Here is a 26,911-nt window from a genome sequence, read left to right on the forward strand (position 1 = left end):
TGTCATTTTAACTGTACCAAACTACATCCAGAGGAATAGAAAATCATATAAGTGATTAAAAAAAAACACAACTGAAAATTTATTGGTTCAGATAGATTAGTATTTTAACTTTTTCTTACCATCAGCAAGCCAAACAGGCTTCCAACTAAGAACAGTTTTTCATTAGGAAAAACAGAACTATGAAGACTACTTTTCAAGACAATGTTTTTAAAAGATTAGAATTAGGGGCACCTGTGTGGCTCAGTTGGTTAAGCATCCAACTCTTGATTTGGCTCAGGTCATTATCTCATGGTTCCTGAGTTCGATCCCCCTGTCAGGCTCCACGATAACAGTGTGGAGACTGCTTGGGATTCTCTGTCTCTCTCTCTCAAAATAAATAAAATAATTAAAAAAAAAAAAATGCAGTTAAATTTAAATAAATAAATAAATGATCAGAATTAAAGTGGAGAAAGATCAAGCAATAATGAAAGCAATGAAAGTGTACTATGTAACCCCGTTACTTGCTAATGCTTCTAACTTCAAGAATATACAATTATTGTTATCTTTTTCTTAAGTACTCATTTCCTTCTATTCTTCAAAATTACAATAATAATTTTTTAAATAAAAAAACCAGGGGTGCCTGGGTGGCTCAGTCGGTTGAGCGTCTGACTTCGGCTCAGGTCATGATCTTAGTCTGTGGGTTCGAGCTCCACATCAGGCTCTGTGCTGACCTCTTGCTCACAGCCTGGAGCCTGCTTCAGATTCGGTGTCTCCTTCTCTCTCTGCCCCTCCCCCGCTCACACTTTGTCTCACTGTTTCTCAAAAATAAACAAATATAAACAAAATTTTTTTAAATAAAAAAACCAAATCCTGTCATCCAAAATAATAGTTTTCATTTTTCTATCTATACATGTACATATAGCTTTGTACAATCATACATATTCAATTTTGTATTCTGTTTATTTCACCTTACCTCATGCTTTAAGTTTATTTAAATTATTTATTTAAAAAAAAATTTTTAATGTTTTATTTATTTTTGAGACAGAGAAAGACAGAGCATGAGCAGGGGAGGGGCAGAGAGAGAGAGGGAGACACAGAATCCGAAGCAGGCTCCAGGCTTTGAGCTGTCAGCACAGAGCCCGACGTGGGGCTTGAACTCACAAACCACGAGATCATGACCTGAGCCAAAGTCGGACACTCAATCGACCGAGCCACCCAGGCACCCCTTAAATTATTTTTTTAATGTTTATTTATTTTTGAGAGAGACATACAATCCATATGACGAATTTCCATAAGCCATTTTAAAAATTCCAGTTTCAAGGAATATTAATGGCATGAGAACATGGCCACAGTTGAGAGCTTTAATAAACTGTACAAATGCAATTTTTAAAATACATGTAACATTTATTATGTCCTAAACATTATATTAAGTACATTATACACATTATTTAACTTATCCTCTTAAAGGATGAAGATACAAAACTGCAACAACTTTCAGGTTGTATGGATACTTCTTCATGGCATTATGAATTACTGTGCAAAATAGGATCTTGCAAGAATATTGTCTAGAAATAAGCATTTCAATTGCCAAGATTAAAAGGAAAAGTCACTATGCTACGCAAAATGAGCAAGCATCCATTGTTGAGAAATATCTAAAAGGAAGTTCCTTGTTGAACCTGTCATGCAACATCAATTTTGGTCAGAGACTATCTTATAAAATTTGTGAAATACTACTGGTTATCACAAGTACTCTTGAGAATAATTGTGTAGACCAGGGGTCAGTAAGTTACAACCAAATCCAGCCACCCCTCCTTTTGTAAATAAAGTTTTATTAGAATATATTTATTAGTCACGCTCATTCATTCATATATTGTCTAATGGCTGCTTTCACACTATGAGAGCAAAGTTCTGTAGTGGGCTTGCTCTACTACCTGTCTCTTTACAATATAGACAGCTAAAACATCTAAGTAAATAACTGTACTTGTAAAAGTACCAGCATGGGGCACCTTGGTGGCTACTAGTTAAGCCTCTGACTCTTGATTTAGATTTCAACGCAGGTCATGATCTCACGGTTTGTGAGTTTGAGCCCCACAGTGGGCACTGAGCTAAGAGCATGGAGCTTGTCCTCTCTCTACTCCTCCCCTGCTCATGGGCATGTGCATGTGCTCGCGCTCTCGCTCTCTCTCTCAAAATAAATAAATAAACATTAAAAAAAAATTATCAGCACAGATATCCAGATCCTAACTTATGGAGCTCATACTCCGAGATAGTGACATGATGTATGCAAATAACTTACAACACAAGGTATGAAAAGCTAAGTGCTAAGATAAGTAGAGTGACATAAAAAGGATGAGATTGCACCCACTGTATGAAATCTTGAAGGAAGCAGCTTTTGCAATGGGTTTTGAAGGATGGCTATAATATAGACACGTAGGATGGGGAGACTTCCAATGTGAAGAAAAGCAGAGCTGTGAAAAATTACAAACATGACAGTGTACTTTACATAGAGGAGGACAGTTAGTAAAAAATGCTAATAAGCATTTTGAAGCCAAAGCATAGGGAAGACTTCCAATGTCAGGATTAGCAGTTTAGATTTTAAATACAATCAAGTTCAAAAGCAAGGAGGTTATAAGTGAATACAACTGTGCTTTAGAAAGATCAATCTGTCAACAGTATTTCAAACGAATTTAAGGAGACAGGTGATAAGGAAACTAATTACAAAGTATTAAAATAAGTAATGCAGGTGGTGGCAATGGCACTGGAAAAAAGGATACACTGGATAAAATGGAATAAACATTACTATAATAGCAAAATCACTCAAATACTTATGATCAGACAGTTGCATTTGGATACAATATAAACCTCTTACTCATAAGGAGTAAAAAACTCCATCTCCCCTACCTTTGAACAAAATATTATTTCTAATTAGTTCTGATAACTTAAAACTATTTAAATAGTAATTTAAAGTGCTGGGTTACCACTTTCCAGTTTTTAAACTTACTCTGGATACAAGCACATATTAATATTGAATTCATTTACTAGGGCCCCATCTGCTGGACCTGTGGAAGGAAAAGTCTGATCTTAAATTTGGGCTCATAAATGCTTCTGCTAAATTGCTATAAATAACAATAAAAGGATGTGCATTACAGCAGCTCTTCTCCTGGTATACCAAATGCCTTCTTTAGGAAAAGAACCATAAAATTTACCTTTATATTTTATAAAGCACGAAAAACTTTATTGTTGCTTAAATTGTTGATTTTTTAAATAAGAGATTTTGTATTCAAACCTCACAAATATTTAAAAATACTTAACTAAGAAATTTATTTCTCAGTATAAGAATAAGCTGGAATTCACTGGACTGATCTTATTGGTAAGGCATACTGAAGAAAAGTTTTATATCCTGTTCATTAAGAACTAAGCTGCAGCTTGTCAGTTGGCTTCTGGATGAGCTCTACCAATGGAAGACAAAAATGATCTATTGGCAGGTAGAAGAAAGGGAAAAAACAAGGAATTCCACCCTGCCTTTTTCTCTACCTAAAACTGAATCTCCCTAGTGGCTTCAGCTCCTTCGGGAAGAGTCCAGTTCCCACCAGATAACCCTAGCCCTTGGCCTCCAGGACCTGTATCCTACCTGTATCCCTCAATTTATCACCACTGGCTCATCTCTGGGTTGCCTCACCATCTATTCTCTTTTTGGCTTAAGTCTTCCATTACTTATGTAACCAGTTCTCTGCATTAAAATCCCTTTATGTAAAAGAATGGGAGGAGGCAGGGAGGGATAGAATGAAGAAAGAGCAAAATGGCTTAGCCCTAGCTTTCTCTAGCTCTAGCCTCACTGTACACCAGCCTCATTTCACAATGGAAAAGAAAGAGCAATAATATGACTATACTTTCTAGATCACTTGTGTACATCCATCCTTCTCAAATATTTTGCTTTGTATTATATGGTGTGCCAAGACGATTTATATGAAACATTAGAATAAGCATATCCATGGTAGGATGACTTAAAAAAATATTTGTGGGGCTGGGTGGCTCAGCTGGTTAAGCGACCAACTCTTGATTTTGGCTCAGGTCATGATCCAGGGTCGTGGGAGCAAGCCCCAAATCATGGAGATGGAGCCTGCTTAGGATTCTCTCTCTTCCTCCCTCTCATCCCTCCCTCCCCCCACCGCTATTTTTCAGGTTTTTTTTTTTCTTTCTTCTTTGAATTCTTTATTTTTTTAAGTTTATTTATTTGGGGGGGGGGGGTTGTAGAGGGAGGGGCAGAGATAGGGGAAGAGGAAGAACCCCAAGCAGGTTCCACACTGTCAGCACAGAGCCTGACAATGGCTCAAACTCAGGAACTTTGAGATCACGACCCAAGCCAAGATCAAGAGTCAGACACTTAACCAACTAAGCCACCCAGGTGCCTCCCATCCTCTAAAATTAAAACGAAAAGAAAAGAAAAGGTACATTAAAACAAACTACAAGGGTGCTATCAATTCAATGGAGGATAGCCTTCAACAAATGCTACTGGGACAATTGGATATCCATATGCAAATAATAGTATTATTACTATCAGGACCTAGGTCCTAATAGTAGGACCCCTACCTCATACCATATACAAAAATTAACTCAAAATGGATCACAGACCTAAATTTAAGAGGTAAAACTACAACACGAGTATAAATCTTCATCACAATGGATTAAGTGGTTTATTAGGTATGACACCAAAGCAATAGAAACCCATGAAAAAAATTAATTGGACTTTCTCAAAATTGAACTTTTGTGCTTCAAAGGATCCTATCAAGAAAGTGAAAAGACAAAAGAATGGGAAAAAATATTTAAATTATATCTAACAAGGGACTTGTTTATATCTAGAATATATAAAGAAATCTTGTAACTCATAAAAGGGCAATAATTCAATTTTAAAATACATAAATGATATGAATAGACATTTCTCCAAAGATGATACATGAATGGCCAACATCCCTGGCCATCAGAGAAATGCAAATCAAAATCACAATGAGATAGTTGCCTGGGGCAGAATGTAGGGAAGTAGACAGTGTCTGGAGCCAATTTCTTCAACAGAAAGAAAGCAAAAGCAAAGAAGTATCAAATATGTTCAATTACCTACCTATGTCATTATAAAATGAGTAAAAAGAGAAGCTATCTTTCTGCCAGACCAAAGGAACTATCAGACTAACTGATGCAAAGGTCTTTCAGAAATACAGAAAATGACTCAAGGCATAAGCATACATTTGAGGTTGTTTCTGCTATAAGCTGTAGATTTCACAGGAAAACATAGTTTTGGCTGCTAAAATAGAAAATATTCATATTAGGTGTTATTATTGTAGAACAATCAATTGTAACTTCATGCACTACCATAATTACAAAACTGAACAACTACATTTAGCAGACAATAATCACAAAAGTAGTCTTAAAAGAAACTACTTTGCTAATAAAAATTTCTAGGAAATTGGTGACATAGTAATACCTCATTTTCAGGGATCTTTACACTAATAATTTTGTTACTTTAGTATTAGCTGTCTAAAACAGCTTTGTGTAACTACTTAGAAATAACTGAAAATCACAACTTCTGAAAAAAATCTTAGATTACCCATGTAACATTAGTGAAGGAAAAAAAAATCAGTGAAAAGTCTTTCTTTAAATATTCCTTTTGATTCTGTAAATGATAATATACTCCAGATACACTGTAATGACAAACAACTAAGGCAAGCAAAGACATCAAATTCACAAGTTCGATTTAAAAAATTCTATTTCCAATAATGCAATAGAAAAACATAGGTTCCCTTACCTCATCATCATCATCAGAATCATTCCCAAACACTGATGGTTTTTGCAAAACAGGGTGCAACTGCTGTGCTTTCTTTGGCAAAATAAGCCCATACCTGCATTTTGTTTTTGAAATAGAAATTACACCATTATATTTAAATGTTAAAAAATAATACATCCACTACTTCTTCCAGATGAAGCTACCAAGTCAAAACATATCACACAGCTTATGAACACAGAACAGGGTTTCCGCTTTCCAATGATCTCAAAGTTCTAATGTGTGTTAAGATTTTATAATTACTCTTCTAAGTAATTACTTGCTGACACGGGCCAAATTCAAATACCATTTTAATAAAAAAAAAGAAATAACTGAAGAGTTCAGAAATGTTTTAGATGATGAAATAATGTTTTAGAAAGAATATGTTAGTGGAACGCTCGTTTCATGCCTACTAAAAATTTTAAAACACTCTAAATTATCCTTGTGGTCGAACAAGAAAATAGCTGTTTTTTTTTTTTCCTACTGGGTACTTACATAGTTTAAAATAAGTTATTGGGTAATGTGACCCACGAAAAATTTTTAAAAGATTACAGTAACTGAGAAACTCAAGAAGTCACGGGACAAATGCCCATTATATTCTATTGCGCTCATTTGCTCTGTCTTGGAGCATCTCAGAAAACCATCCCATCAGGTCCAACTCATTTAGTTTCTCACGCTTTGGCCTTTAAAATGCCGAGATGACGGGAAACTCCATCGAAAGTAAGAATTATACATCAAAGGTAAAACTTTCAAGAACATACAATATTTGTCTCTCTTGCGGCAACGTATACCCCAGGTCCCTATTATGCCTACCCTTTTGTGACTTCTCAGCACAACATTCCTAAAACAAGGAGGGAGGGCGGGAATCAGGACTTGAGCAGCCAAGGAGAACAAGGCCCTCTAAGGAAGCCAGGAATTGTCTCTTCTCATTGCCCCTGAAAGCATCCAACCAGGGAGAAACTCAAGCGCGGGGTAGGAAGCAAGACTGAGGGGCCTCAGACCGAGCTTTTGGAAAATAGAAAAGTCTCGCTCTCTGCCCCTCAGCCTAACTTCCTTTATTTCCTCACAAGTTTCTCCCTCAAACTTCGGACTTCCATCCTGGAAAATGTGGGGGGGAGGGGAATATGTTCCTCAGGATTTCTCGCTTTTCCCCGCCTCTATCCCTGACGACAAAGCCCCTTCACTTCCAGCGCACTTTTACTCGTCGGTCAAAGACTAAGTCGCCGTGATCTTTCATTCCCAGCCTAACCCTAACTCCCGGATCACTCACTGCCTGCCCGGAATCGCCATCTTGCTCCCGTCTCCGCTGAACGTGGCCGACGGCTACGTGACGCTCACGCAGACGTCAACGTCATCACGTACACTCTCGCGCGGATCTGGGCGGCCTGAAACACTTAGCGGCTGAATCCCTCCCTTGAGCTGCTTCCGTCTTGCAGGGGCCCGAGTCCTACGGCCTTAGGCTTTGTTTGGAAACCAACTGGCTGCCTGGACGTTTTGGGAAGAAAGGAATGACAAAATTCTAGGCCAGCAATTCCCAAAGTGTGGTCCCAGGAGCATCACCAGGAATTTGTTAAAATGCAAATTCTCTGGCGGTTTCCCAGACTTACTGCATTTGAAACTCCCGGATGGGGCCCAGCAATCTGATTACAGAGCCCTGCAGGTAGCTTTGATAGTCAAGTTTGAAAAACACTGCCGTAAAGCTATCGATTTTTTTTTTTTCCACCGAGGCTTCAGTGTGAGTATACCTGGCTCAGGGTAACTTGGCAACTGAAAATCTGTATGTTAATATAGGACCTATGCTCATAGACGAAATTATTAATAACAGCATCGTGGTAATACTGGATATAGGAATCAAAATTATATGTTATATATATATTTTTTGTTTTGTTTTGTTTTTAAATTCTAGTCGCTTTTCGTCTGTTCATCCACCAGCTCTTGACCTGTTCAAAACTAGTTTTCTAGCAGCCAAAGAGATCTTTTCAGTTACTGACAAAAAGATGTTAAAATCTCCAACTGTAATTGTGGATTTGTTTATTTCTCCTTTTAATTCTGTCAGTTTTTGTCTCACCGATTTTGAAATCCTATTATTTAGGTATTTAAACATTTAGGATTGTTAGGTCCTCTTGCATTGACCATGATACCATTAAGAAATGACCCTGTCTTTTTTCTCTTTATGTACTTTATCTGATTTTAATATAGACAGTTTTTATTGTTAGCATAGTTTATCTTTTTCCATCCTTCTAACCTATTTTAATCTACTTGTGTCTTTATATTAAAAGTGGATCTCATGTTGATAGTATATACAATAAAACCTTTGTGAGTATAATTCATTCTGGAAACATGCTTTTAATCCAAAGCATATGTATATGAAAGTGAATTTCCCCATAAGAAATAATGAAAACTCAATTTGTTCCATAACCCAAAATACTCATATAAAAATGATTATAATACTGTAATAAAATACAAAATAATATAAAATATAAAGAAAAATAAATTAACCTGCACTTAACCTTTGAAAACCTTTGTGGCTGGTGTGAGGAAGACAAGAGAGAGAGGAGGGTTATTGTGTAGGACAACTTTCACTATCACTAACGGGGTCACTGCTGTCTGTTGGCTCAATGGGATCTTCTGCATGGGGACCATTGTATATGCTCACAGGGATGTTGACTACAGTACAATATTAAACTTGTCATACACTGTATTTTATTTGTATATTATTATTTTTAATTTGTATCCAAGTTAGCATATAGTACAATAATGATTTCAGGAGTAGATTCCAGTGATTCATCCCCTATCACACTCAGTGCTCATCCTATCAAGTGTCTTCCTTAATGCCTCTTACCCATTTTGCTCATCCTCCCACCCACAACCCCTCCAGCAACCCTCAGTTTGTTCTCTGTATTCAAGAGTCTCTTATGTTCCTCCCCCCGCCCGTTTTTATATTATTTTTGCTCCCATTTCCTTATGTTTGTCTGTTTTGTATCTTAAATTCCTCATAAGAATGAAGTCATATAATATTTGTCTTTCTCTGACTAATTGCACTTAGCACAGTACCTTCTAGTTCCATCCACAGAGTTGCAAATGGCAAGATTTCATTCTTTTTTGATTGCTGAGTAATATTCCATTGTGTGTGTGTGTGTGTGTGTGTGTGTATACATATATATGTATATATATTCCATTGTGTGTATGTATATATATACACACACATATATACATATATATACACACATAGATTACATATATTTGTATATATGTAATCTATATATGTATTATACACATCTTTATCCATTCATCTTTCGATGGACATTTGGGCTCTTTCCATAATTTGGCTATTGATAATACTGTTATGGATATTGGGGTACATGTTCCCCTTCAAATCTGTATTTTTGTATCCTTTGGGTATACCTAGTAGTACAATTGCTGGGTCATAGGGTAGTTCTATTTTTAACTTTTTAAGGAATCTCCATACTACCGTTTTTCAGAGTGGCTACACCAGTTTGCATTCCCATATACTGTATTTAATGTAACTGGGCAATAAAGCAGCAGAGGAAAAGGTCTATATCTGTAGGCAGCCTGACCTAGAATGAATCAAAGCATTCCTAAGCTTACTCTTGTATGGAAAAGCAAAAGACTGTCCATAGGTGCTTTGAAGTGACAAAAAATACACTAGTGCCAGTTATGGGCACTTCCAAAGTTCAGAAAAATCACTGATTTCTGCCAATCACCATGGTCTGAGACTGAGCATCTGAGCATGGGAGGTGATCACCCACAATCCTGCAGAGAGAGAGAGAGAGAGAAGAACCATTGGCTCAGTTGTGGTGATTGTGTGACCTTTGGCATCACATACTACTCGTATTTGCAAGACATTGCTCATTTATCAAGTTAAAATTTATTAGAAATGTTTATTAGAAATGTTTGCTTGTCTTGCAGAATACTCACAGAACAAATTACTTGCAATCCAAGATTTTACTGTATTTGGGTCTTGCTTTTTTTTTTTTAATCTAATCTGATAATTTCTTTTATTAGCGTGTTCAGAACATTTTCTTTTGTTTTTTTTAAGTTTATTATTTATTCTGAAAGAGAGAGAGAATCCCAAGCAGGCTCCGCACTGGCAGTGCAGTGCTGGAACTCAGGAACTGCAAGATCATGACCTGAGTTGAAACCAAGAGTTGGACACTTAACCAACTGAGCCACCCAGGCACCCCTAGAACGTTTTCATTTAAGTGAGTATGAGTATGTCTGCAGTTTTTCTATTTTCCTATCTGTTCTTTGTTCTCTAACCCTCCCTGCTTTTTTTTTTTTTTTTTTTTTTGCCCTCTTTTGGATTAATCAAGAAATTTTTATGTTTCAGCTTACAATTTTTATGATGCAACCTCTTTGTTGACTTATTAGCCATACTTCTTTGCTTATTGTTTTTTAAGGTATTGCTTTAGGGTTTCTTGTATACATCTTTAATTTATCTCAGTCTGTCTTCAAGTAAAGAATATACCTCTTTATGTATAGTTAAAAAACCTTATGGAGCACCTGGATGGCTCAGTCGGTTGGGCGTCTGGCTTCAGCTCATGTCATGATCTCACAGTTCATGAGTTCAAGCCCCGTGTCCAGCTCTGTGCTGACAGCTCGGAACCTGGAGCCTGCTTTGGGTTTTGTGTCTCCCTCTCTCTCTTCCCCTCCTCTGTTTGCATTCTGTCTCTCTCTCTCTCAAAACTAAATAAACGTTAAAAAAAAAAAAAAAACCTTACAAAAGTATACTTCCATTTTCCCTCACTTAGGTTTTGTGCTATTATTTTCACACATTTTACTTCTACCTATGTTACAAGCACACAATAAATTGTTATTTTTGCTTCAAGCAATTATCTTTCAAAGCTATTTTTTTTTAATTTTTTTTTTTCAACGTTTATTTTTGGGACAGAGAGAGACAGAGCATGAACGGGGGAGGGGCAGAGAGAGAGGGAGACACAGAATCGGAAACAGGCTCCAGGCTCTGAGCCATCAGCCCAGAGCCTGACGCGGGGCTCGAACTCCCGGACCGCAAGATCGTGACCTGGCTGAAGTCGGACGCTTAACCGACTGCGCCACCCAGGCGCCCCTCAAAGCTATTTTTAAAATAAGAAAAATGTTTATGCACACATTTACTATTTCTATGTAGATCAGATTTCTATCTAGTACAGACGTTCTTTTTTTTTTTATGCTTATTTGAGAGAGAGAGAAAGTGTAAGCGAGGGAGGAGCAGAGAGAGAGAGGGAGAGAGAGAATCCCAAGCAGGCCCCATGCTGTCAGCACAGAGCTCAATCCCACAACCCTGAGAACATGACCTGAACTGAAATCAGGAGTCAGATGCTCAACTGACTGACCCACCCAGGCGCCCCACAGCCATTCTTTTTTAAACAGTTTTATAGGGGCGCCTGGGTGGCGCAGTCAGTTAAGCGTCCGACTTCAGCCAGGTCACGATCTCGCGGTCCGTGAGTTCGAGCCCCGCGTCGGGCTCTGGGCTGATGGCTCAGAGCCTGGAGCCTGTTTCCGATTCTGTGTCTCCCTCTCTCTCTGCCCCTGCCCCGTTCATGCTCTGTCTCTCTCTGTCCCAAAAATAAATAAAAACGTTGAAAAAAAAATTTTTTTAAACAGTTTTATAGAGCTATAATTCACATACCATGTAATTCACCAATTTAAAGTGTATATAATTCAGTGGTTTTTAATATATTCAAGGAGTTGTGCTACCATCACCATAATCAATTTTAGAATAATTTTAATGTCCAAAAAAGAAAGCATATATACATTAGTCACTCATTTCTGCACAAACCCTTTGACCCTAGGTAACTAGTTATCTACTTGTGTCTCCATGGATGCAGTTCTCTCAGTTTTTGCTTCATATGCTTTGAAACTCTGTTATTAGATGTATAAATATTTAAGATTGTTATGGTTTCTTAATTAATTGACCTATTTTTCATTATGAAATGACCTTCTTTATCATGGTAATATTCTTTGCTCTGAAATCTACTTTGTGTGTTATTATTATAGTCACTCCAGCCACTCTTGACATTGACTCCAAAAGAAACTTTAACTCCAAACATTAACTCCAGGGAAAGTCAAAAGATGTTCAGAAAAGGAAAATGATTGTAATTTACTACATGGCTAAGCCCTAAATAGCATACATAGTCATGATAATGGAAATGCTGAATATCAATCTATTCTAATTTAAATTCCAGTGCAATATATTGAAAAGGATGGAGGAATGGGAAATGTTTGTGTGTGTGTGGACGCACATACTGAGGAAGAAGCTGAATCTTTGTAATGCATACTGAGAGTTTAATAAATATTGCTTAAATCAGGGAAAAAAATGTAGCCACACCACATGTTATTTCACAATATGGAGGTACGTGTCAAAATCAAGGGGTTGGGAAACTATGCAAAGGGTCAGATAGTAAATATTTAGGGGTTATGGGTCTTGGGGTCTTAGTAGCTATGGCAGCTACTCAACTATGCCCTTGCAGTATGAAAGCAGTCATAAACAATATGGGCATCCTTTTCTTTTTTTTTTTTAAAGTAAACTCTACATCACATATGGGGCTTGAACTCATGACCCTGAGATCAAGAGTCACTTGCTCCATGGACTCAGCCAGCCAGGCACCCCTGGGCATGGCTTTTCTAATAAAACTTTATCGTAATAGGCCTGAGCTGTTTATTAATTCCTGACCTAAAGGAATTGAAAGTAGTTGACTCAGAGGTAAGAAAAACAGGGGTGAGGTGGGGCTGGGAAATGTTGTGGTCTTAAAAGATCTTGTATAACAAGATGACTCTTTAAATTATGAGTATGTGTTATTTTGCTTAAAATAAAAAGAATCAATAGAGGGTAAAAATAAAGCCCCCTGCCAAGACTGTCTGCCTCTTGCTTAAAGAGACTGAATGGGGAATTAGTTACACAAAATTACCCAGCTCAATATCCTATATATAATGTGAGCTTTTGAATTGGTGTATTGAATCCTGTATTCTCCCATTGCCTTTGGGATGTCGTAATGAAGCAGTTGTGAGATTTTCCTAAAGGTAGAAGGCTGATTTCTCTGATGCATTGTTTCAGAGAGTTCAAATTCTTCAATCACTTGGCAGAGTTTGCAGCAATGATGGTACCTGCAGCAGTGAATCAGAGACACGGAAAAGACTCCTAACATTTTGAACCCAAGTTTGGGAACTTTAATTGAAGACGGTGTAAGAACAGAAGCAGAGTGAACCAATAAAAGATGGTATCATTACTACCATACTCCTATTACACAACAGAGAATTCCGACTGTCTAAGGCTTCCCAATAAGACCTCAAGAACAGAACAGTTGACTAGCATTGGATCCAAGGCAACTGTAGGGACCTCAGCACCCAAACTAATGGATCTTCCATTTAATCTTTTGACATTAATGTTACTGATGTCACTTCCCTACTCTTTCAGTCTCTGCTTCTTTTTGTGCCCTCTGCCTTTTTGTGCATTCTTGTCCCTAACCAACTACGCATTTTCTACACTTTCTCGCTGCCAACTTGTAGTGTCTGGAAGGCAGTATCCTTTAATTTGTTTAAGGCCTGACGTGACACTTTTAGCCTCTCTAAACTCTTTACTGTCCTTCTAAACACTGCTCTTATTGCTGTTTCCTAGTTTGGATTATCCATGGTTTGGTTACTTTCTATATTAGGCCTTTTCACAAATTGGTCTTCCTTTGGCAAGGGGTCAACCCCAGTTCAAAACGCTGTGGCTACAGAGTCAGGGTCACATAGAACAGAATATGGCCACCAAGAGGTACCCTCCTAGTTGTGGTCTATTGAAGGGACAGTCAAAGAGAGGTAAAATAGAGCTAATGACTAAGAGATGGAACAGCTACTGAGGGTAATTACTATGCCTAAGGACAAAGAAATAGGCAATATTTAATTGATATCTATTGAGGGAGGTCTTTATAATAAAATCATACAGGGGGGAGTAAGAACACAGTTAATGATGTAGGGTGGGGTTAGGTGGGAGTGGCATTGCATAAAACCTACATGAGAAGAATGAAAATTCCCTAAATTACCTGCGGAAGATCTTCTGAGTCTGGATTGGAGATGTCTGTGGAAGTTAAGGGTAGCTGGTTGCTTAAACATATTTAGATAAAGAGGGAATGGGAAGTGAGTCACAAGAGACCAACATATTGTATGATTCCATTTATATGAAGTGTCTAGAATAGGCAAATCCATAGAAAAAGAAAGATGAATAATTGTTTAGGGCTTAGGTGGGGGAAAATGGACAGTGACTACTAATGGGTATGGGGTTTCTCACGGGGGTGATGAAAATGTTCTAAAATTGTTGTAATGGTTGCAAAACTCTCTGCATACAGTAAAAACCATTGCACTGTACCTGTTAAGTAGATGAATTATATATCATGTAAGTTATATTTCCATAAAGCTTGAGAAGAGGCAGTAGAAGCTTTCCTGAGATTCCAGTATCATTGTCTTGAAATCTTAAGTTGTTGCCAGACCATGGAAAGCCATAATTAAAAAGGAAAATGGTCTGGGCAGACAGTCTCTCCTTTGCTGTCCTGCCCACTGCTCCCTTGCAGTGTATTCAGTAAACTTCTATCTCCTTTGTTCTGCCCTGGGTGAATTCTTTCACTGCCCCTGCCACCATTCTCCACCCAATCTGAATGACCTGGCATTTTGTGGCCCATATGGGGAATCTCTGCTGGGCCCAGACTCTCCCTGGATTCTCCAGGAATTTCTCAGGACTTTTCCTCAGAGAACCATCTCTAGTAGTCCTTGAGGAACTGATGACCTTGGCTGAGGCCACTCCTTGGTAAGGAGCCAAAGGCCCCAGAGGGAAATTGCCAGACTGCCCTTGCCTGAAAGGGTGAGGGATTTCCCCTCTTGACCTTCAGAGGAATCCTTTCTTCCCTCACCTTTCTCTTTTCAGCCCTTTGGCAGTCTAACCCTAGTACTCCTCCACAACTGAAGCTTTCTGGCCAGGGCAGCTATCCCCATGTGGTCTGAAGGTCCAAGGGCAAACAGGTTCGACACCTCATGCCTGTGAGGGCGAAGACTGCTTTCCTCTCCTCTCCCACTCCATCCCCCTGAGGTCTCCGTTACCAATTTGCAGCACATTTGGCAGCAGAAGCTCATCCAGGGCAAATCAGCACACATTACAGACTCAGTTGGGACTCTTTTCTGATGCTGGCTGACGCTCAGCTGCCTTGCTTCCTTCTCCCCTGCACGCTTTTTTCCTTTGTTCCCTCAGATCCAACACCATCTTGATCTACAGGCAAAATACATTCCTACCTGTCTGAGTGAATCCAACAATTATGTATAGGAATGATTATTCAATAAGGATTCCAGCCCATGCCATCAGAGGGTCCCCTCTCCCTAAATCCCATGGACCTGGCTACCAGTGAATTTCACTCCAATCTCCTTTCAGCACATTAAATAATACCATGTTCTGGTCTATAACTGCACAGAACCCCTGATGGACCCACAAGTTGAGGTAGAGACGTGCACCCACCCTGTCTAGCAAGAAGCAGCTACTGAAGATGAGACCTCTACTCAAATACCAAAGATTTGTCATTGTTGATCTGTCAGGGTGGAATCCAGAGGCTGTTTTACGCAACAGGTTTGAGCAATGGAAACCTGAGTAAGGCAAAAGGGCCTAGAGTGATAACCAGGCTGCATGCAAACAGGCTCATTAAATGACCCACCTCAAAATAGCCATAGGCCCCAGCTGACCAATGGGCTACTTACAACCAGGCACAGTTACCAAAAAAGGAAAATTCCATAGGTTCCCATACCTCCTCATTTCACCCCATAACTATAGCCCCCCACCACCGCCTCCTGGCGGACAGCCTATCCTTTGCTGTCCTTCATGCCACTGCTCCCTTACAGTGTTTTCAAAAAACATCTGTCTCCTTTAAAAAAGCGGGGGGGGGGGGGGGGGAGGCGTGGCTCAGTTGGTTAAGTATCTGGCTCTTGATCTCGGCTCAGGTCACGATCTCATGGTTTGTGGATTGAGCCCTGTGTCAGTCTCTGCACTGACAGCGCAGAGCCTGCTTGAGATTCTCTTTTCTCCTTTTCTCTGCCCCTCCCCTGCTCATGCGCTCGCTCTCTCTCTCTCTCAAAATAAATAAACTTAAAAAAAATAAAGGGAAAATAGTCTGGATGGTCAACACCATACCGTGTCCATGTTATGTATAAGCTACAGTAAAGAAAGCCAACAAAAAACTAATCAAGTCCAAGCTTCTGAAGTATATATAACTATAAGTAAAGCAATGTATTCAATAAATAGATTTAAATACAAATCTGTATGTAAATTTTGTCAAGTATAAATAATATCCTCGTCACTAAAAAAGTAAGCTCCTAGTGCTAAGGGATAGTATTTTACTTGAATGATCATTAAATAAATTCAATTAATCTTGTTGGTTGCTTAATTTTACTTATTTTTTTAATGCTTTATTTATTTTTGAGAGAGAGAATGTATGTGTGAGCAGGGGAGGGGCAGAGAGAGAAGGGAACAGAGGCTCTGTGCTAACAGCAGCAAGCCCAATGTGTGGCTCAAACTCATGAAACGCAAGATCATGACCTGAGCCAAAGTAGGACACTCAACCACCAGCCACCCAGGCATCCCTGGTTGCTTAATTTTAAAGTAGTTTCTAAAAGACTGATAGCATAATCATTAGTCTGGTAAAGGTTGAAAAGTGTCAGTGAGATGTCTGAGTGCTGGCAAAAGGTAGGATAGATGGAAGCTAGGTCCCCTGGCTTCTTACCAGCTGTTGTGACGTAGGTAACTCACGCATTGAGCCTATGTCCTCATTTATAAAGTGAGGATAATGGTATTAGACCACCTACCTTACAGGTTATTGGGAGGTTATAAGCTTGTGTGTGAAAATACTTCAAACAAGTTAAACTCCATGCAAGTGTATGATACCTGTTCTCATTAAGCTAGATGTCATTTAGTTAACTTAATTCCCATGATAATGGTTAATAAGATAGCGTTCTGCAAAAAAGTCCTCTGCTCGCTGCCTAAAATGCCATTTGTATGCACAGTGAACTCTATAAGCTTGTTCTGCAGCCATCAGGATATGTGGCTATCAGTTTAATATCTTCAAGAACATTGTTCCTAGAAATGTTGTTGCAAATGCCCTGAAAAGCCCTCTTCCAAATATGAAATAGGCTTATAGGTTAAGACTGGGCATGCGATCATCCAAGAGATGAGAACTGGTAATAACACTGCTGCCACTTTATCAGAGAAGGTTAAGAAGGGACCTCCAACCTCAAATTATAAGATGTTTGCAACACATCACATTTTGTCAACCAAATAAAGAAAATGAACTTTAATTTCCCAAATTTTTATTAAAAATGGACTCTCATCAGATATGTTATTGCAAAGATGAAATCTCACAAAAGAGCAGTAAAGTTTGCTGTAATAATAAGCTTTAAATAAATATAAACTCTTTTTGCAGTTCTTTAACTTGAGAGGTTTCTGTTATTAAAAAAAGGTGTTTTCTTTTTTCCATGAGTCATGGACATTTTCCTACAAGAATTTCTATTTATTGAAGTAACTTAAGTTGTTACAGTCAGTAGGGAGGAGTAGTGATCGTTGGGGAGGGAGAAAACGTGGTGCAAATTTAAGTCTCTGAAAAAATTAGAAAAACAATTCCCAGTTCATGTCTTAAAATCTTTATTATTTGGTACTCCTTTAATGTAAAAATAGCCATTTTTCCATAAATCCTCAGTCTTTACTTTGCACCTTTAAAGAGTTGAAATAATTCTACCCAATTAACCACAATAGTCCCACAGCAGATACAAAGCTAAAACTAAAAGGAAACTTTTCAATATATCCTATAACATGCATTTGGTTATGGCTACCTTAACTGGATATTTTTTAGATCAAATTTCTCCTTAGGTAGCATTTTCGTTTTGGAAAATGCTGAGGTCAATGTCTAGGAGCAAAATATGTCTATGCGACACTCCTTTCCAATTGAAGATATTTTATAGTTAACAAGCAAAACTGAACATGACAAAAATAGCCTGAATACAGTATCAATTCATTAGCATTTCCCTGGCAAGCTTCCCTTTGGCATTTTTGCATACACATAGGAGTCCGTTTTGGAGGGCAATGGGGGTGCAATAGCACTACTTGTTTTTTTGCTTAGCTCCATGAGAGTTAAACAGATGTGTGCCCAGTGGTATAGGTATTCGATGACACTATTACCAAACTTCCATACTTCAATTCGAGAATGATCTATAAAAAAAAAAAAAAAAAAAAAAAGTTAGTATGGATAGTTTTGTACCTTTATTATTAAAATATATAAGTTCCAGTATTATGATGAAAGTTCATCAGATATGCTTTGAATCAAAACCATGGTAGAATTTTGTTTAAATGTATAATTATAAGAAAATGGATAAATAAATTTTGATACATTCATATAATAGAATATTGCATAGCATTTAATGAATAAAGAACTAAAGCTACACATTCCATTGTGGATAAATCTCAGAACGTATTATCACAAAAAGCAAGTTGTAGAATAATATGTTCTTTTGGATACAATTAAAATATAATTTAAAACACTGCAAAATAATTTTGTATTGTTTATGGATTCATAAACATGTAAGTAAAAGTAAGGAATCATGCATAAAACTGATAAACATCAAATTCATAATAGTCTTAGCTCTAGAGAGGAAAAAAAGAGAATGGGAGGGATCAAGGAGAGGTAGAAAGTCTCAACTGTTGGGGCGCCTGGGTGGCGCAGTCGGTTAGGCGTCCGACTTCAGCCAGGTCACGATCTCGCGGTCGGTGGGTTCGAGACCCGCATCGGGCTCTGGGCGACAGCTCAGAGCCTGGAGCCTGTTTCAGATTCTGTGTCTCCCTCTCTCTCTGCCCCTCCCCTGCTCACACTCTGTCTCTCTCTGTCTCAAAAATAAATAAAAACTTAAAAAAAATATATTAAAAAAAAAAAAAAGAAAGTCTCAACTGTTTCCTAATGTTTTATTTCTTTGAAAATGTCTGACTCAGGGCGCCTGGGTGGCTCAGTTGGTTAAGTATCTGACTTTGGCTCAGGTCACAATCTCATGGTTTGTGGGTTTGAGCCCTGCATGGGGCTCTGCATTAGCAGCTTAGAGCCTGGAGCCAGCATCAGATTGTGTCTCTCTGCTCCCTCCTCCCCACCCTGCTTGTGCTCTGTCTCACTCTCAAAAAATAAACATTAAAATTAAAAAAAAAAGGGGCGCCTGGGTGGCTCAGTCGGTTAAGCGGCCGACTTTGGCTCAGGTCACGATCTCGCGGTCTGTGAGTTCGAGCCCCGCGTCGGGCTCTGGGCTGATGGCTCAGAGCCTGGAGACTGCTTCGGATCCTGTGTCTCTCTCTCTCTGACCCTCCCCTGTTCATGCTCTGTCTCTCTCTGTCCCAAAAATAAATAAACGTTGAAAAGGATCAGGAATCAAAATGGCATCACACATGGGGCGCCTGGGTGGCTCAGTTGGTTAAGTATCTGACTTTGACTCAGGTCACGATCTCACGGTTTGTGGGTTTGAGCCCTGCATGGGGCTCTGCATTAGCAGCTTAGAGCCTGGAGCCAGCTTCAGATTCTGTGTCTCTCTGCTCCTCCCCACCCTGCTTGTGCTCTGTCTCACTCTCAAAAAATAAACATTAAAATTAAAAAAAAAAAGTCTGACTCAAACATGTATAACATTCAGATTGGATACAGAATATGGCTCTGTAATGACTACACAGGTGTTAGTCTCTAACTTTGGTTTGTAAACTCTACACCCAACGTGGGGCTGGAACTCAGGACCCAGAGATCAAGAGTCTCATGCTCTTCCAACTGAGCCAGCCAGGCACCCCTATAATTTCTATGTTTAAAATTTTTCCTAATTAAAATTTATTTTAAAATATGTAATAACTGCACACCATATGTTTCATTTGTTAAATTGTAAACTATTAAACTGCCATTCATAAAAGTTAGTTTTTCCCAGGAGTCAGTGACTAATATCCAGATAGAATGGTCCAATGAAAAGAGAATATACTTTAAAATTGAACATATCTGGGTTTCAATCTTGGCACTACCCCAACTAGTTCTGTGACCTTCAGCAGGCCACTTAATTGGTGTTAGCCTGTTTCTTCTTCTACAAAACAGGGATAACACCTCAAAACTGTTATGAGGATTAATAAGAAAAGATATTTAAAAATCTGTCACAGAGTAGCTGCTAAAACAATATTTCTTTCAGGTGCCTCTCACCATTAGCTCGATGTTTTATTCATTTTTGTTACTTCTTATGTCTACCACAGTGACTAATCCAATAAATGTTTGCTAATTTGAGTTGAATAAACCATTAAGTGATACTTATAATTGAATAAGAGTTTTTAAATGTCATCTTCTATCCAATGGCTCATTAATGACAAGTATGTCCTTCATGGATCTGTATTAGAATGACAGAACGGGGTGCCTGGGTGCTCAGTTGGTTAAGTATCTGAATCTCGATTTCAGCTCAGGTCATGATTCAGGATCTTGGGATCAAGTCTTGTGTCTGGCTCTGTGCTGAGCATGGAGCCTGCTTAGAATTCTCTCTCTCTCTCTCTCTCTCTCTCTCTCTGCCCCTCTCTCTCTCTCTCTCCATCTGCACCTTTCCCCCTGCTTGCACTCTCTCTCTCTAAAATAAAATTTAAAAAAAAGGATAACAGGGACACCTGAGTGGTTCAGTCGGTTAAGCATCCAACTCTTGATTTTGGCTCAGATCATGATCTCACAGTTCATGAGTTCGAGCCCTGTATCGGGTTTGCGCTGGCAATGCAGAGCCTGCTTGGGATTCTCTCTCTCCTCTCTCTGTCCCTCCCCTCCTCTCTCTCAAAATAAATAAATAAACTTAGGGGCGCCTGGGTGGCACAGTCGGTTAAGCGTCCGACTTCAGCCAGGTCACGATCTCACGGTCCGTGAGTTCGAGCCCCGCGTCAGGCTCTGGGCTGATGGCTCGGAGCCTGGAGCCTGTTTCCGATTCTGTGTCTCCCTCTCTCTCTGCCCCTCCCCCGTTCATGCTCTGTCTCTCTCTGTCCCAAAAATAAATAATAAAACGTTGAAAAAAAAAAATAAATAAACTTAAAAAAAAGAAAGAACATTTTATTTCCCTATATTCTATCCCTTCTTTCTATGAAGGAACAAGATTCCCTGAATTAGATTTAGCCTTTCTATGATTTCAAAGTTTTGACTTCAACAAAAGTACAATACAAGATATGAAAGGCACGTAAAAACTGGGAAACATTCACAAGTCTCAATTTTTATTTGAGGCTGATTTAAAACATGGAGGTACAATTTTCTAAAACTTTTTCTTTCAACACACACAGAGGCACTGTCTTTTCTCTCAGTTGTAACTGTTCAATAAATGTTGAAACAACATTAAATTACAGAATGGTTAAATTAGGTCTTTCAAATATTAAAAGTCTTTTCAGATTATAGCTCAGTAACAAATGAATAAAACAAAAACAGATGGTGGTCATGAGAGCATAGTACAAATATCTGATTCATCTCAAGTTCTGGGCAATCCCAGACCAATCCACATACATACTTAAAATATTGAGGTGCACTAGTTGTAATTGATTCCTTTTTTTATTAATTCACTTCCTGGAAACTTTACAAGGTAATGCTATAGGCTGGAAAGATTACTTTGATTATGTTAACGTTCCAGTGTTAAGAATCTAAAGTTCATCCCAGAACACACCTAAAACCAAACCTAATTCATTTTCTGAGATATCAGCTCTGCTGCACCCCACAGTTTTTATTCTTTCTGCCCTTTCCAAATCCCCATTAAGAGCTCTGTTCCATTGATGCCTGCCTGCCACAGCGTTTTTATCTCAACATCCAAATCAAACAGACCCCTATCTGCAGCCATTATTAAGCTAGTCGGCCATCTCCACGGTGACTCAAGGACATGAGGATGGGGAGGGAGGCCTCTCCCTTTCACAAGCCCCTGTTGCTTATTTCCTGTCTTATTGTTACCCAGGACAGAAGCTCTGAACCAATCTGGGTTGTGGTTCCTGTTTGCCTGCGTTTTCCAGTGAGAGAGTGATGTGTTAACAACAGCTGTAATGATTTCTCTAATGAAGCCTCCTTGGCTCTGTTGGGTTCCCATTAACAACGGTTGAGCGCTACTGCCCTCTTGTGGTGGATGGACGCCAGATTTTGCCGCTTGGCAGATGACAAGAGCCAGATTGCACAAGTTTGGTAATTCTTTCAAACAGACCAATTTGTTTCTTTTCTAACTGTTAGAAATTATGGGTTTTTTTTGTTTTTTTTTTGTTTTTTGTGGGTTTTTTTTTTTTTTTTGCTTTGCCTTGGTAAAGCTTATAGTAAATTATTGGAGGAAATCTGAGCTAAAAGAATTGCTGGGTCAAACCCTTGAATCTGTTTTTAAACCTATTAACTCAAAAACATTTAATGGTATTTTTGTAGGTTCTAGTTTAGTCAAACTTTTAATTACATCAGGAATTGATTTTGCTGAAAGCTGTGGGATAGTCCAGGATATTTCTAATTCAAACTCCCTTTACAGATCTCTGTTTTAACACTAGATTAGTAAAATCCCCTTTTGGGAATTATAGACAATTAGAAAGATAGGCAAAGCAAAAATAATGAAGTACTTAAGCATCAAGTTCAAAAGTCAAAGTATAACTGCTCCTTTCAACTAATAACCCAAGTATTTCTTGAATGCTTCTCTCCTTAGCCTTAGTTCTTAGTTTTAGTTCCTTTATTTCTATTGTTTTGTATACTTTGTACCACCTTTTAACATTACTGCCACATGCAATGGGCTGAATGTCCTGCAACATCATATAGCTAAAAGATCATGTGTGTGCATGTTTCAGTCAGTTCTTAAGTAGGTCAGAACACCCATATTGGCCATGGCTTTCAGGCACTTACTATGTTATCATTAACTTAAAGTGATCCAAAATGCACTGTAGAGTGCTGCTTCTAGGATCAGTGTTAAATGGGGAGGTAAAAACACATTTTTTCTCGAATTATCCAAAGTTGGGTAGAAGTTTGCTCCAGACTGAACATTGTGTTCTTGCAGGCATATTAGTTTCATTTCTGTTGGTATAATTTCCTTACAATATCACATTGTATTGGCGCTTTTTTTTCATGATATATCTATAAATCAAATATGAGAGGGGTGCCTGGGTGGCTCAGTTGGTTGAGCATCTGACTCTTGGTTTCTGCCCAGTCATGACCTCACCGTTCATGGGTATGAGCCCCACTTGGGATTCTCCCACTCTCTCTCTGCTCCTCCCGACCTCATTCTCTCCCTCTCTTTCTCTCAAAATAAACTTTTTTTTTTAATGTGAGAATTGAAATCAATGCAATTTGCTTTACAAAAATTCATAGTTTAATGCAGTAGACTCTGGACTCTGATTATGTACTTCCATCAGTAACAAATATTGAGCATGAGCCCCTATACATGTATATTTATTTATAAATCATTCATTTTAAAACAAAGTAGGCAGTGATGGGCAATAGGCAATAATTACAAACAAAAGTCCTATAGTATTTTTCTTACACCCCGAAAGGACAGGTATCAGCTGTTTGTCCTTTTGTTTCCTCCTTTTTGTTTGGAGCTTTGTCGAGGAAGCTTACAGAGGGCTCTATATTCAGTAAACACACTCATAATCTCCCAGTTTTCACTCTGGTCCTCTCCCTCTCAACTGTGTCTGATGTCCCCCAGTCCAGAGACTTTCTATGTTATCCCCTTTGAGAAATAAATTTCTAGTGTTGGGGAGAGGAAGTTGCCCAGTGGTGTGATGTAGAAATGAGATACAGACAATAACACTAAAAACAGAAAGAAAGGAGAAACAACAGGGAAGAGAAAACTTCAAAAAATAATTATTGTTGGGGTGCCCAGGTGGCTCAATGAGTTAAGTGTCAGACTCAATTTCGGCTCAGGTCATGATCTCACGGTTTGTGGGTTCAGTCCCTGCATCCGGCTCTGTGCTGACAGCATGGAGCCCACTTAGGATTCTCTCTCTCTCCCTCTCTCTCTGCCTCCCCCACTCACACCCTCCCTTCCTCCCTGTCTCTCAAAATAAAGCATATGCTCACACAAAAACTTGTAAACAAATGTTCGTAGCAGCATTATATACAATAGCCAAAAAGTAGGAACAACCCACATGTCTCCATCAACTGATAAATGGATAAATAAAATGTGCTATATCCATATAATAGAGTATTATTCAGCCATAATAAAAGAATGAAGTATTGATACATAGACCAAAGATGAACCTTGAAACATTATGCTAAGTGAAAGAATCCACCTTGTATGACTCCATTTATATGCAATGTCTAGAACAGGCAAATCCTAGAGACAGAAAGTAGATTAGTGGTTGCCAGGGGTAGGGGTAGGGAGGGGCAAAGAATAGAACAGCTAATGGGTGCTGGGTTTCTTTTCCAAGTGATGAAAATATTCCAAAATTAGTGGTGATGTTTGCAAAACTTTATGAATATACTAAAAACTACTGAATGGTACAGGATAAATTGGTGAAATTTGTGGTATATGAATTATAATCTCAGTTTCTCAAAAAAGACAACGGGTCATTGTCTTCAAGATTATGTTCCCTGGGAAACTAAAAATCAAATATGAGGGTTGAATAAGAACATTTTCAGACATGAAAGTCTCAAAAAATTTACCATTCACACACTCTTTCTCAGAAAACTACGAGAGATACGCCAACTCAGAGCAAGGCAAAGTAAATTCCTATGATAGCAGCAAAATGGATTTCAGGAAGGCAACTGAGTAGCAGATCTGGGTGGGGGAAGACCCCAGATAGAAGGAGAATCAAGATCTCTAGAAGGGATGCCTTTAAGGCAAAAAAAAAAATGGAACTAAAAAAAATTACCTGATAAAACTTCCCCCAAGGGAAATTATATGGAAAGACAAAGTGGATGGGGTGGGGATTGTCAAGAAATACAAAGAAAATTTAGGAATTTAAAAAATAAAACTAAGGGGCCCCTGGGGGCTCAGTTGGTTAAGCTTCCGACTTCGGCTCAGGTCCTGATCTCACAGTTCGTGGGTTTCAGCCCCGCGTCGGGCTCTGTGCTGACAGCTCAGAGCCTGGAGGCTGCTTCAGATTCTGTGTCTCCATCTCTCTCTGCCCCTCCCCCGGCTCACGCTCTGTCTCTGTCTCTCAAAAATGAATAGACATTAAAAAAACTTTTTAAATAAATAAATAAATAAATAAATAAATAAAATAAAAGTGAATTATTTACTTCAGGAAAGACAAAGTGAAAAAGGATCAACCAAAATATGTTATATGTTCAGCTGTGGATCATATTTGCGTAGGCAAAATCATGTAAACAATGCATTTTGATTTAACTCCAAATGATAATATAATTACATTGGGAGGACAGGATAAGAGAATGGTGGTACAACAGAACTCAACTTTCATCTATAATAAGAGGAAATCAGTTGACGAGGTTTAAAATTGAGGAATGAAAAGATAGCAATGCTCTACACTATTAAAAAGACAGAAATGTGCACATGCCAGAAGAAATAGTCAAAAGAGTCAAAAAGAATGGCCTCTGGTGAGGGGACCTGGGGAGACTGAGAAGAGAGAAGAGGGATGGCTAATGACTCTTTTGTTAGAAGGCTTTTAGTTCTAGTTGACCTTTTAAAATACTTTAAAAAAACATATAATTTTTATACTCCTTTGAGATAAAAGATTATTTAACATCCACTAAAATGAAAAAAAAAAAACTGTGTCAAGGAAATCTGGAAAAATATCTTAGCCTTAAATAGAAAAATGTTCTCATTAAACTGATTTTTAACAGACCTTATTGGATATTAAAGCATCAGTGATGGTACCTAGATAAATAAAACCATGTTGTTTCTCTAATTTCAATGACAACTTTTGGAAACCTTCAAAATTTAAAACCAAAAGCAAAAAGAGAATTGATGATTTGATTTTTTTTCTTTCTTTTTTCCCCCAGGATGACTTGGACTAGAGATGGAAAGGGTCTGCATGCATGGGAAATGGGTCAAGCATCCAGGCCCCAGGTCTTTACTGAACCCTAAACTAGTTTCCCAGACAGTGTGTGAGTTGTGCTTCTCCAATATCTTTCATACAATGCCCTTTAAGAGGTATTTGTCAGAACAAAAGGAATCTATTCTGAAACTAAATGGATGTTTCCTCCTCTAGAGCCTGAAATCTGGTGAGCATCTCATAAAAGGCAACCTCAAGGCTCCCTGTTTAACCCAGGTCTAACTGTGATTGCAGGTGGGAAAACAACAAATCTCAGAAGGAATCACCACCCAAGAAACCAAGTCTAAGAAGGCGGTAGAGAACTGTAACTAAATCCAAACCAATGAGGGTATATAGAGGGTCCAAATTAATAGGACAAAACAATATTCTTGGTATCTTGTTCATTTCACTTTGACTTGTTTAAAAGAATCAGGCATATGATCACAGTTGCATATTCAGTTCAGTGCTGTGCTCACATTTCTTATTTGTGGAAAGTTGGTAGTGTCTTATTAAAGTTCCTATCTCATCTTCAGCTGTGCCATGAGGAATGAAGGAGAGGCTTGTCCCACTCTTGCAATGGAGGGAGATAGAGAATAGCAATTGCTAGAGCCACCACGATGGTGGCAATAGTGCTTAGGGAAAGATCACCTGGGGAAGGTGAATCTTGAAGACAGTTAATCAGCGTTGTGAGTCCAGCAGTCCTTCCCCCATGATGGTGGGTCATCTCCCTCCATTGCCATCTCTGGTGGATCATGGTGGTGTTTTTTTTTGGGAAGCTGGTGAGTTTCTTTATAGATGGTAATAGCACATCTATCTGGCTGCTTTGGCAGAGGAGGAGCTCTAGGGCTCCTGCAGGGGAACTCCTGCAGAGACCAGCATCTATAGACTTAGAGACCCTTGGATTTAGGCATGGGGAGGAAGTATGGCCACTTGGCAGAAATACAGGCTCTAGAGAGCAAAGTGATTCTGGTCACACTTGAAATGAGAGATCATTCTTCTTGCTTCCAAGTCTGATAACATTTCCCGGTAGATAACATGTGTCTAACCCCCTGGGATGGGGACATGGGACAGGTATGGGACACCCTACAGAAAGAGCAGGCAAAGTTGGCAGCATAGGTCCAAAGTGGAGTGGG

The 26,911-nt window shown here is 38.7% G+C and overlaps 2 protein-coding genes and 1 long non-coding RNA gene across 23 annotated transcripts in view; 1 reads left to right on the forward strand and 2 right to left on the reverse strand.

Annotated features, from left to right (window-relative positions):
- NSRP1 (nuclear speckle splicing regulatory protein 1) overlaps nucleotides 1–7,141 on the reverse strand; it is a 61,946-nt gene extending 54,805 nt beyond the window's left edge. Inside the window, exons 1-3 of one of the 4 annotated variants that reach the window (XM_045487817.1) lie at nucleotides 6,605–6,784; nucleotides 5,777–5,870; nucleotides 3,019–3,038 (exon numbers count right to left, since the gene is read on the reverse strand). Coding sequence is in view for 1 of the 4 variants with exons in the window: in XM_045487814.1 (XP_045343770.1) it covers nucleotides 5,777–5,870; nucleotides 7,062–7,081 (114 nt within the window). In the remaining 3 variants the exon portion in view is untranslated. Of the gene's footprint in view, nucleotides 1–3,018; nucleotides 3,039–5,776; nucleotides 5,871–6,604; nucleotides 6,785–7,061 lie in introns of those variants that run through there. The other 3 variants (XM_045487814.1, XM_045487816.1, XM_045487815.1) reach the window with 3 other exon arrangements.
- LOC123603223 lies at nucleotides 7,084–25,969 on the forward strand. 3 transcript variants are annotated; one of them, XR_006714798.1, is made up of 4 exons: nucleotides 7,084–7,451; nucleotides 9,852–10,014; nucleotides 21,779–21,994; nucleotides 25,747–25,969. It is a non-coding gene; the product is annotated as an uncharacterized LOC123603223 (long non-coding RNA). The 3 variants fall into 3 exon arrangements; XR_006714796.1 differs by lacking the exon at nucleotides 9,852–10,014 and having other exon boundaries at nucleotides 7,092–7,526; XR_006714797.1 differs by lacking the exon at nucleotides 9,852–10,014 and having other exon boundaries at nucleotides 7,094–7,451.
- The window catches only part of EFCAB5 (EF-hand calcium binding domain 5), a 200,984-nt gene continuing 191,518 nt past the window's right edge, over nucleotides 17,446–26,911 (reverse strand). For 14 of the 16 annotated variants that reach the window (XM_045487792.1, XM_045487783.1, XM_045487787.1 and 11 more), the window contains one exon: nucleotides 17,446–18,026. In XM_045487792.1, the coding sequence (XP_045343748.1) occupies nucleotides 17,833–18,026 (194 nt within the window). In that variant the 3' untranslated portion in view covers nucleotides 17,446–17,832. Of the gene's footprint in view, nucleotides 18,027–21,035; nucleotides 21,150–26,911 lie in introns of those variants that run through there. The other 2 variants (XM_045487796.1, XM_045487797.1) reach the window with 2 other exon arrangements.

This window comes from Leopardus geoffroyi, chromosome E1, assembly GCF_018350155.1.
Source record: "Leopardus geoffroyi isolate Oge1 chromosome E1, O.geoffroyi_Oge1_pat1.0, whole genome shotgun sequence".
NCBI classification, from domain to species: domain Eukaryota; kingdom Metazoa; phylum Chordata; class Mammalia; order Carnivora; family Felidae; genus Leopardus; species Leopardus geoffroyi.